Here is an 11964-nt window from a genome sequence, read left to right on the forward strand (position 1 = left end):
GCCTTGCAGGGAGGAGACTGACATCGTCTAGATGCTGTAGATGCTAGATGTTCAAAAAGCTGCTGAAAGCAAGAAATGTGGGGCTTGGACATGAAATGTTTTTAGACATGAAAAGTGTTTGGAATATACAAGGACATCAACTTTCCATTTCATCCATCAGTGTTTATATCTGTGTATTGTCACTATGAATAGTATTAAAAAGTCAAAACTCAACACTGAATGGTTGATTTAGAGGCAGTGTTTTGAACTTCTCAAGTCCCACTTTGATAAAAATATAATCCCAAGAAAGAAAGAAATTACTCTCGGTAGAAACAGAGCAGAGTGTTAAACCTCTTCTCCTTTATAGCAGTCATGCATTATCGGCACGGCAATGAGGAGTTGGGAGGAGTTGCATTTTAGGCGAACCGACAGTATTTAAAACAGATACGGCTGAGATTTGTGAGGGGAGAAAAGTTCAAAGGGGTTGAATTGGACTGACTAATGTTGCAGACAGAAACATTCAGTCGTGATGAAATTCTGTATAAAGCTTTGAAATATTTCCAGTGTTTTTAATATGTTGTGCCTCGGAGGGATGCAGTGTGATAGTCCCAGTAATCAAAGAGATCTGACAGCAATAAAAATCAAACGTAATGGCTAAACAAGTGGCTGTGAGGAAAGGTGGAACTGAATTCTGCAAAAGCTGGGGACAAACTGCACAATATTTAGCCAAATCTAACAGCCAGGAACACTCTATTTTAAACTGCAGTATAGCTGCAGACAGGTAGCAAGGTGAGTTGGCAAAACATCTGGTGGTGTGTGTGGAGGTGTGAAGGGAACTGGCCCAACCAACCTCATTTGCATACAAACAAACATTGACATTCTTTGACAAACCCGTCTGGAGTCAGAGTGATCTGATTACTGACCTAACTGCAAACAGCTAATGAGCAAATAGAAGCTTCTTTCTTGAAAACGTTATGTGTAACTGTAAATCTTTCTAAACATAAACACAAAATACCACTGGACGTGAGTAAGCAATTTTCTTTAAAAAAGGAAATCCTTTCAACTTGATGGCAGGACATAAAAAATGATGAGTTCATGGTCAAGGTGTTCAGGTTAAAAAAAGGCCGTCAGCCTTTCAGCACCATGCCTGACTCTTTCTATGATGCGTTTTACACCAATTGTGACAGTATGGTATGAAACAAACAATCATTGAAGAAAAAAAAAAATAGAGTTGCTTGTGGCTTCTCCCAGTGCTAACGAGAAACAATCAATCAGAGCCAGGACCCGGCTCCTGGCTCTGATAGGTTGATTTTGGTCAGGAGTGGTGCATTTATTCAGAAGGCAATAGCAGCTCTGCTTGGAGGAGGAGATCCATCTTCTCACAGCTCATCTGTCTCATAGCAAACTGCCACGACATGGTGACAGTTTCAACAATTATGTAAAAAACATATATATATATATATATATATATATATATATATATATTATAAAACTTACATACTGCAGGTCTAAGGTCAACTCTTTAAGATGCTATCAAGATTATATGCCTGTATGGTTTTCTCACTCACTGTGGTTCTACTGTACAAGTAGTTTTCTTAATTGTACTTCCAGGTGGTGAGAGGTGGAACCATCAGTGTGCCCTTCATGTTGACAAGACGCACCTGTTGCTTATCAAATACCATCAAGCCTGATCTTAAAAGACTGGTAACTCCAGCAAAACCTCACTAGCTCTTCAGTTCTTTATACTGGGTGCCAAATTTAACTAAAGTCAAGACTATGGATTCTTGTTGAGTCTGAAATGTCAACTAATTTTTATGTCTCATATCAAGAAGCTTTAGAAGCGCCACCTCAACTTTCCGAACAGATTAGAGAACCGTCCACTGCAGGCTTTTAGCCCTTTTCCACTAGCGCCTTCTCAGTGCGGTTAAATGTGGTTCTGTGTTTAAAAGGGTTTCCCACTAGTAACAGATTCGTGGTACCAGCCCCTACTTTAAGACCTGCTTCGCTGGGGTTCCAAGTGTGTAGAGTCTGGCTGAATGTATTTGGAATTAAGGACAATCGTAGTCTGAGAGGAATATTCAACGTAGCTTCCATGTCCTTCATTGCTGTTTGTCATGTACAGACTCCGTCATGCTAGATTTTAGACTTTAAGCCTTCAGTGGTCTGTCTTCATCCTGAGCTTACACTTGGGTTCAGTATCTCATCCTTCATACCAGTGTACTTTATTTGTACCATGATCATAGAAGTAGAAATTAATCTTTCTAAACAAATGCCAAAAACTCTTTACTCAACTGAACTAAAAATAAAGAGACGTGATAAAGGTAAGGAAATTCTAGATTTATTATTTAAAGGTTTTTTTTGTATTTCTTTAAGGGCTTTAGTAGGTGTGACTTGGAAAGAAAAGTGCAGAGCTGATTAAATTACCTAACACAGTACGAAGAGAGATTTCCAACAACAGACTCAAGCTAATTGGCTCATTACCTAACACAAGTTGCCACAGCCTTTACACTATAGTAATAGTGAAAGAAGTGTTTTGATTGTACAGCATAAGTTCAGACAGAGTCCATAAAGGCCACCATGCTACAATGAGCTCAGTACAGAGAAAATAATGTGCTAATACAAGACGAGATAATAACTGAGGGAACTGCAGAACTATAAGTTTGTGGGAGATGTGGAGAGTTCAACAAAGGTCGAATGCGGCATGCTAACTGAGTAGGAGACTGAAGTGGAGAAACAATAACAATGTCACACTCTGTCCAGAGTTGTGCAAAGTAATGCTGGTTTTTATCAGGCTTGACTAAATGAGAAAATGTTTGAGTGAAGGAGACGCATGTAGAGACTGAACTATCTGTTCAACAGTAAGAGAGTTTCTTTGACAGAAGGAGATTCAACACAGAAACACTGAGGAACCAGAATCGATCATGCAGAATCCTGGATAAGGAGGTTCTGTGAATGTGGTGTGGAAGGTGTGAAGGTGGATCAGTGAGTTAGAGGAGACGCTGTAGAATGACAGAATACCAGCAGGACAGTCCACATACACCGCCACTCTGTTAGAGACAACAGAGGAGGAGATAACTGTTTCTTTGTGTTTGTGCCAGACAGAGTAATCTTCAACATCATAGCATCTCAAACTCCAGGACCAATCATTCCATCCAAACACAGTGCCATCTTCACATCCTTTCCTCTTGATTCCTCTGTAACTCACTGATATAAAAACTGCTCCTCTCCACTCAATCTCCCAGTAATGGCAACCAGTCAGACCATTGCTACACAGCAGCTGAGGCCAGTCATCAAATCTGTCTGGATGATCAGGATATGACCGAAGCTCCTTTTCCCGTGTCACCTTCCTGTTGTCTTCAGACAGTTTGAGCTCTCTGTGCGCTGTGTTTGTGTCGATGGTGAGTTGACAGGAATCTGATGGGGAGAACAAACACAATCCAGCTGCAGCTTTTCATCATTTACTAACACCTTGATGATGACTCCTGAATGACAGTTTGAAGATGGTTGAATGTGAACTGCTTTGTTTCCATGAATCAAATGAAAAACACTCTTACACTTCCTCAGTCCTGGTTTCAACCATCGGACTCCAGCAGGCTTCCTGAAAGGAGGAGGAAGGTCAGACCATAAGTTCCTTTCACCAAATGAACATGGACATTATAATAATTCAATTCAATTTACTTTACTTTATTGGGTCCCCAAAGGGCAATTCATTTACAACAAGTAGTGATGGCTGCCAACACGTTCACACAAGCCTTTACACAACAATTAATAAAACGAAGATAAGATCCATCTGAGATGCATGTTAAAAATAAAATAATAAATACATATTTGGATATTGAACTGTAGAGTTCAATATCTGTAGAGTGTGTAGAGCATGAGTGGAATCTACAGAGACTTTTTGGCTGTGGATACTGAGCTGAACTTGAATGGGCCCAGAATGTCATTCAGTTGTATCCCTTTGATTTTTCTGCATTTTTTGCTAATGCCCCATAAGCGGCAACAGTTTTTCATATTCTACAAACCAAACCAGTGAAGAAAAGGGAAAGTGAGGACAGATTTAGTAAAACACTTTCATAAAAACGCAATCGACATTCAAGCTCCTGAACTTCCGGAGGAAATGCATCCTCTGGTGGGCTTTGCTGCAGATTCAGAATTCTTATCATAAGAAATGAATCAATATAATTGATAAACCAATTGATAAATGCCCATTCTTAGCAAGAATTAATATTTGGTTAGAAAAGTGAACCTAAACAGACGCTACATGAAGCCACAGTCTGGTCAGAGGGATCAGGTGCTTGGTCACACCCTTAACTCTCACCCCTGGAAAACACAATGGAAAAACGGCACGCGAGCGTTCAGCTGCATGTTGAGGCGTTAAAAATAAGACAGTGAAGAAATGATGAACTAACTGCTGTCTGTTCCAACTGAGAAACTAACGGTTCACAAGATTTACCAGAAAATTCCCAATTTAGCATTTAAGCTATTTTAAATGTATGTACAGTGAATATCGTTCCTCCATAAAACCCAGAAGAAAGATTTTGATGAACCCTCACCTGAATATCTCCAGTGTACAGTTTGAACCAGACAACAACTTTTCCCCAGAATCTTGTAGGTTGTTGTTCCGCAGGTCGATCTCTGTCAAACAGCACGACTGGGAGCTCAGAACGGATGACAGAATTTCACAAGTTCTCCCTGAGAGTTTACACGATCCAAGTCTGAGAGGTAAACCAGTCAAAAGAACAGACATGTAAATTTGTACATTTATCTTCGTCTCAATCAATCTTCGACTTCACCGATTTTCACACTTCAAATTGTAAACTTTGATATTAAAAAATTAATATTTTCCTACTTTATTCAAAGTTATAGATTGACATACACTAGTAAAATTACTGTCACTAGATAAAGATCTGCAAAAGCCTAGATGATGATGATGATGTCATGGCTTTGTGAACTTCTGATAGGCTAATTGTCTACATCTGACTTGAATGGCAATATTAGCAAACTAGCCATCATGTTTTGTATGAGCTCTCCTAACAATGCTTGCAGGTCTCCACCAAAGGGTGCCAAGGAGACCAGCTGCAGGACTGTTGGTTTCTGCACACCTGCGATTCATCAGGCTAATCACATCCTGCTTAAAAAGAGCTGGTTTACCAGTCATTTGACACTTGAGTACTGTCCACTTTCATGGTGCTTGTCTGGTCTCAAGCTCATGGTTCTTCCTGGATTCACTCCTGCCAGATCCAAACCTGTGAGAAATCCTGCTTCTCAGTTCCTTGACTGATAACCTAGCGCTCCTTCCTCATCCATACTGCCTGTTCTCACTCATCTTAATCGTAAGCAATTCATTCTGTATAACTTCCAGTGTTCCTGCAATAGTTTGTGTGCTCGGTACAGACCTCCTGGTTCCCCACGTCGCCTTCCATCTTCGGACAACCACCATTGCACATTTCCTATTTTTGTAATTAAATTTTATTTTACTGACTTCATTTCTCCTAAGAGTGGGTCCTAAACCTAAACAAAATTATGACCGGTGGCATCTGTGAATGTATTTTAACACCTCTTAACCAGAGGTGACATCATAAATTTTTTTTTTTGAAGATTTAAGGATGTGAATTCTGAATCTTCATCAATCAAGATGGTTATGGCCAACCAACCAGACATTTAGATCGTAGACAAGTAGCAGAAGACTACTGCTATGATCCATGTGGTCATCCCAAATGATGGAAACATCAAGGAAATGAACACCAAAAAGTGGAGAAATACCAAGGACTCAGGGAAAAGCTAAAATGAGAATGGCAGGTGTAGTGTCCATAGTAATCGGAGAACTTACCACAGTGACTCCAACACTGGAAAGGTGACTCCAATGGATACCTGGAGAAACATCTGATATCCAGTCCAGAAGAGCTCAGTTCAAGGAACAGCTAAGATACTAAGAAGAGCTCTCAAGGGCTCTGGTGGAGGACCCGACCAATAGACGAAGTGCCACCCATCCCCTAACCTCAATTCATGTCTTAATCCTAAACCTAACCAAGAAACGACACCTCTTCCTGTGGGATCTGGATCCTTATGTAGTACTAGAAAAATGGTGCTTACATTGTAGCAGAAGAAAGGAAGGAAACAGACCTGAGAGTTTCCAGTTTGCAGTGTGGACTTTTCAACCCAGAAGACAGCAGCTCCACTCCTGAATCCTGCAGGTTGTTGTTACTGAGGTCCACTTCTGTCAGGTTAGAGGACGGAGAGCTGAGAACTGAGGCCAGAGCTTCACAGCTTCTCTCTGAGAGGTTACAGTCCTTCAATCTGAAGAGATGGAGATCAAAATTACTGAGAAAAATGAGATGGTGTGAAGCAAAAGCAAAAAAAGTATTTACCAAGACTGAAAAAAAGCTCTTTAATAAGAATGAGTCAAACTTAAGAGCAGAGGAATGCATGTCAAAACACTAAAACTGAACAAAATGGGATTTCATCAAATCCTTTCATGTGGAAAAATGGAGTTTTGAATGATGATTTAATCAGTAAAGATTGAGCTGCAAATGTGACTTGATGGGCTTTTTTTGTGAAAATCCTCGCAGATGTTTGCAAACAGTGGGACACTAAATGATGTATTCACATAATATTCCAGACTGAACCAAATGATATGATGTGAATAGTTACTTGTCTTTCAATCACTGTGTCATGAATAGTGAAATAAAAATGATAGAGACAGAAAGGAAGTAATTATTAAAGGAAAGAACAAACAGTAAAATTCCATTAATACAAATTCTACTGTTTTTGGATAACAAATACATTTTCTGATGCAGGACATTTGCTCTTCATTACATAATTCCCATAGCCATGTGACAATATAGGGCAACAGCAAGGCCAAGAGTAGCTGTGGCTGCAAAGTAGTTTATTACTGTTAATGTGTGCTTGAATGACTCAATGTTGTGTAAAGTGCTATGCAAGAACAGGACATTTACCAATGTAAGTCTACTTAACCCTGGAAACACTTTTGGGATCAAAATGGCTTATTTAGTTTGACTTTCTTTACTTTTTTAAACAGATAGAGATCAGAGATCAGAGACTGCTCACACAACTTTTGTTTCACTTTTATGAGGGGAAACATTTTGGTACCAGATTAGAAATGTCAGACACATCAGATTTTTAAACGGCGTATAAAACAACGTGAAGTATAACGATCCCACCAAAACAACGTTTTTTTTTTTGCAGATAAACCATCTAAATGTTGACATTCTAGTGTAATGTTGTTTAGTTCCACATAAAACAGACTCGTTGCTGGCCTTAGGATGAATGGTACCTGTAGCAGTTGAATTCTCCTATTTGTTAAAAATGGTAACGGATTTAAGTCACACATAAACATTCGAGTATAAAAGCATCTCACTCAGACACATGGCCATGCTTAGTGCAAGTCAGAAATCAGAATGACAATGTGGAGACAGAGTGGAATGGGTCTCCTTTGCTCTGACTATTAGTGTTGATCCTTGCAGGACAGACGACTGTCAGACTGGCTGCAGCTCTCAATGTTCACTCAGGCCACAGCAGAGGAAACTTTGGAAGGTTATGATTTTTCAGGGGCATTTCTTACACTTGAACAACATTTACAACTTTGTTATTGAACACGTTCTGAGAAAAGTGACAATTAAACATTAACATTTATGTTTTCTAAAATGTCTTTAGTCATTGCACAGAATCACTGGTCACTCTTTTCTGGCTTTAACTTCTGATCAAAAGCTAGTACTTACAGAACTTTGTTTGAAACTTTGACCACTGGCATCAGTCTGAAAAGAGCCTCCTCTGAAGCATTGTATTTCTTTAGGTCAAAAACGTCCAGATCTTCACCTGATGTCAGTAAGATGAAACCCAGAGCTGACCACTGAGCCGGAGACAGTTCATCTGCGGATAAACTTCCTGAACTCAAAGACTGTTGGATCTCCTCCACTAGAGAACGATCACTCAGTTCATTCAGACAGTGGAGCAAGTTTATGCTTTTCTCTGCAGACACATTCTCATTGATCATCTTCTTAATGTACTGAACTGTCTCCTGATTGGTCTGTGAGCTACTTCCTGTCTTTGGAAGGAAACCTTGTAAAAGAGTTTGATTGGTCTCCAGTGAAAGACCCAGGAGGAAGCGGAGGAAAAGGTCAAGGTGTCCATTTGGACTCTTTAAGGCCTGGTCTACAGCATTCTGATGGAGCCTTGTTAGGTTTAACTTAAAAATTTTTTTTAAAACATTTCTAAAACTGGATGGTTGGTCTTCCATTAAGTTAATTCTTGAGTTAATGAAGGTGAAATGGACATAAAGAGCAGCCAGAAACTCCTGAACACTCAGATGGACGAAGCAGAACACCTTGTCCTGGTACAGCCCTCTCTCCTCTTTAAAGATCTGGGTGAACACTCCTGAGTACACCGAGGCTGCTCTGATATCGATGCCACACTCTGTCAGGTCTGATTCATAGAAGATCAGGTTTCCTTTCTGCAACTGATGAAAAGCCAGTTTTGCAAGAGACTCAATCATCTTCCTGCTCTCTGGACTCCAGTGTGGATCTGTTTCAGCTCCTCCATCATACTTGACCTTCTTCAGTTTGGTCTGAACCACCAGAAAGTGGATGTACATCTCAGTCAGGGTGCTGGGCAGCTCTCCCCCCTCTCTGGTCTCCAACACATCCTCCAGAACTGTAGCAGTGATCCAGCAGAAGACTGGGATGTGGCACATGATGTGGAGGCTTCGGGATGTCTTCATGTGGGACATGATTCTGCTGGCCTTCTCTTCATCATCTCTGAATCTCTTCCTGAAGTACTCCTCCTTCTGTGGGTCAGTGAAGCCTCTGACCTCTGTCACCATGCCAACACACTGAGGAGGGATCTGATTGGCTGCTGCAGGTCGTGTGGTTATCCAGAGGAGAGCAGAGGGAAGCAGTTTCCCCCTGATGAGGTTCGTCAGCAGAACATCCACTGAGGTGGACTCTGTGGCATCAGTCAGGATCACCTCGTTGTGGAAGTCCAGATCTAGTCGACTCTCATCCAGGCCATCAAAGATGAACAGAACCTGGAAGTTTTCAAAGCTGAAGATTTCTTTGGTTTCAGTAAAGAAGTGATGAACAAATTCCACCAAGCTGAACTTTTTCTCTTTCAGCACATTCAGCTCTCTGAAAGTGAATGGAAATATGAGCTGGATGTGCTGGTGGGCTTTGTCTTCTGCCCAGTCCAGAGTGAACTTCTGCGTTAAGACTGTTTTCCCGATGCCAGCCACTCCTTTTGTCATCACTGTTCGGATTGGTTCATCTTTTCCAGGTGGGATTTTAAAGATGTCTTCTTGTCTGATTGTTGTTTCTGGCCTATGAGGTTTCCTGGATGCTGTTTCAATCTGTCTGACCTCATGTTCATCAAGGACCTCTCCAGTCCCTCCATCTGTTATGTAGAGCTCTGTGTAGATCTGGTTCAGAAGAGCTGCACTTCCTGCTTTAGCAATCCCCTCAAACACAGACTCGAACCTCTTCTTCAAGGAGGATTTAAGTTTAAGTTGGCACTTCTCCACAGCCCCTGGAAGTCAAGACAAAAAGAAAAGGGTCTGATCTGTTGTGGTTTCTTGATTATAGTCAGAATATAATCCAGTTTTCAAATGAAATGTATTGACACATATTCAATTTGAATGTTTCAATTAATTACTTCTCTGTAATTCGTTGTTTTAAATATGATCTACAGCAGTTTCCTCTACTAGAACCACTCGTCTAAAGACTTCATGAGACTTTAGACGACATAACATATTTAATATTTTCTCAAACTAAACATACTAGTTTTCTGCATAAAATTTGGTAGAGCACTGGACTGGGTCAATAGTACTTCAAATAAGGGGCTAATGTGGAATACAGAGTCTCAATTGTTCATATAAACTCTTCAGTAGTTCACCAAAGAGTTTAATTTTTCACTTTTAGTGAAAATTTACATCCAGACTTTTAGTTTTTGCCTTTTCCAAAGTTTAATCCCCAATGTGAATTTAAGAAAACACACACTGATTCGTCCCAATAACTGCACAGACACACATACAAAATGTATATGTATACGTGTGTGAATACATAAAAACGAGCTTTTTTCAGCCACCTCTTAAGAAAACTATTAAATGAAGAGCCACCATTACAGATTTTGTGAACTTACCTTCTGTGCAGGATGAAGCAGAACATAAACGCAGCTCAGAACACAGGTATGAATCAAGTGCTCTGAGGTGATGGATTGTCTTGCTGCAGGCTTGATCCCCTTTTTGGATCACAGTGTTGAATAAATCCCTTGCTTTATTGGCTCTGACTGGACTCTTCTCAAGTATGGACTCTTTCTCCAACTCATTCAGGACACTATCTGCCACAAGAGCTTCAAGCAGTTGGGTGATGTTTTCTGCTGACACCCTTCTAACCAATTCCCTCTGAATTCTGGTAAGCTCACTCACTGCAAAAAGGAATACAGGTATAATTAAGACATAAAATACTGAGACAAAATAAAGCATGAAACTATTCAAATTTTTGTTTTTGCGTGTTAAGATATGTTGTGGTTGTCATTTTCTGGAGTCCTACAAAACAGAATAAATTGTGAAATATCATAATCCCTCCATATGCTGATTACCAGTTTACTTTTATTCTATACAATTTTAATCAATTCATAAATACTGAAATAATCCCAAAGTTATTAAACTAGAATATAAGGGGTATTTTCAGTTGTTTTACACTTTTTTGTTTAGTGCATATTTCCACATGTGTTATTCATAGTTTTGATGCCTTCAGTGTGAATCTACAATGTCAATAGTCATGAAAATAAAGGAAACTCATTGAATTAAAAGGTGTGTCCAAACTTTTGGTCTGTACTGTATATACAGTATATATGTGTGTGTGTGTGGATATACATATATACATATATACATATGCAGATAGATAGATAGATAGATAGATAGATAGATAGATAGATAGATAGAACAGAGACAGACAGACAGAACAGTCTGGCAGCTGCAACAAAAGCCAGAAGCTGACACTACTCAGCCCTGGCAGTTTCCAGATGTGCAACCATAGTTTTCCACGGCCATGATTTGAGCTCTGCCCTGTTGTCAGGACTTTGAGCCTCTTCAAGTTCCTGCTGTTACCACAACAGATGACAGCAGAACAGATGACACTACCAACCATGTTTGCTCAATCAGAAGTGCCAAGAATAAAAGGATCATAAACGCTGTTCAGTAAATATTAAGCAAAACACTTTCAAACTGTCAAATAAAAATTGTACAACTTTTATTTCACCCCTTTCATCTATGATAATTCACAGCTGAATGATTTGTTCTTTTCAAAAGACATTATTCCGAATTAATTTATTAAACCTCCTTAAATTTTCGACAAACATCTACATGTAGTTTTTCTTTTAGGTAACCTGGTCAGTTAGAGTCTTAAAGTGTATTTTATGAAACATCCAGTTATTCTACGTCTCAAACAGATACCTGACATGTTTCGACGTTCTACTTCCGTCTTCGTCAGATATGCCTCAGCTGTTGTTCCCAATATAAGAAAACCTCAAATCAGCTGTATGACGACCGCTGCAAACAGGAAAATCACGTCATGGACTGAGAAAAGGACAAAAATAATCCACTGAGAGGACAATATCAGCGTTTAACCATTTAGAGGCAATAAGGAAGCAAGCTCATACAGCCAGGAACAGGTGCGCACAACACTGCCTCTCCGGCTGTAATGCGCGCTCCCGACACAGGGGGAACAGATTTTAGCTTCGCAAGCTGGGGAACAGAATTGCGCACAAGACCCACAACACCTGTTAGAGGCAAATGCACCTGCAGGGGCGTGGCAGGGCCACATTCCTTATATGGACATATGACCATTGCCCTCCCGAGATGAAGGCACTAATTCCATAACAAGTATGTCACGTTTTTTACTCTTGAAATCTTCATTGATTCCAGCTGTTAAAAACATAATAATCAACAACTTAACTGCGCAAGTTTTTAAAGAA

General features: G+C 39.9%; 1 protein-coding gene across 1 annotated transcript; it reads right to left on the minus strand.

The window, feature by feature from the left end:
* Window positions 1–2295: 2295 nt before the first annotated feature.
* Window positions 2296–11708, minus strand: LOC116717648 (NLR family CARD domain-containing protein 3-like). The gene is made up of 8 exons (XM_032559164.1): window positions 11618–11708; window positions 11444–11539; window positions 10129–10413; window positions 7719–9516; window positions 6103–6276; window positions 4533–4694; window positions 3534–3577; window positions 2296–3393 (listed from the first exon to the last, which is right to left on the minus strand). Exons 2-8 carry the CDS (start codon window positions 11448–11450, stop codon window positions 2867–2869), a joined length of 2997 nt encoding a protein of 998 aa, XP_032415055.1. The 5' UTR covers window positions 11451–11539; window positions 11618–11708; the 3' UTR covers window positions 2296–2866.
* Window positions 11709–11964: the final 256 nt, after the last annotated feature.

Source organism: Xiphophorus hellerii, chromosome 3, assembly GCF_003331165.1.
Source record: "Xiphophorus hellerii strain 12219 chromosome 3, Xiphophorus_hellerii-4.1, whole genome shotgun sequence".
NCBI lineage: Eukaryota > Metazoa > Chordata > Actinopteri > Cyprinodontiformes > Poeciliidae > Xiphophorus > Xiphophorus hellerii.

Excerpts from the sequence above, each read along its gene's own strand:
- LOC116717648 (XM_032559164.1), bottom strand. Across the intron at positions 4,695-6,102 it reads TGCAAACTGGAAACTCTCAG|ACTTGGATCGTGTAAACTCT; the intron begins GTCTGTTTCCTT and ends TTTACCTCTCAG. Across the intron at positions 3,394-3,533 it reads GAAACCAGGACTGAGGAAGT|ATTCCTGTCAACTCACCATC; the intron begins GTAAGAGTGTTT and ends TCTCCCCATCAG.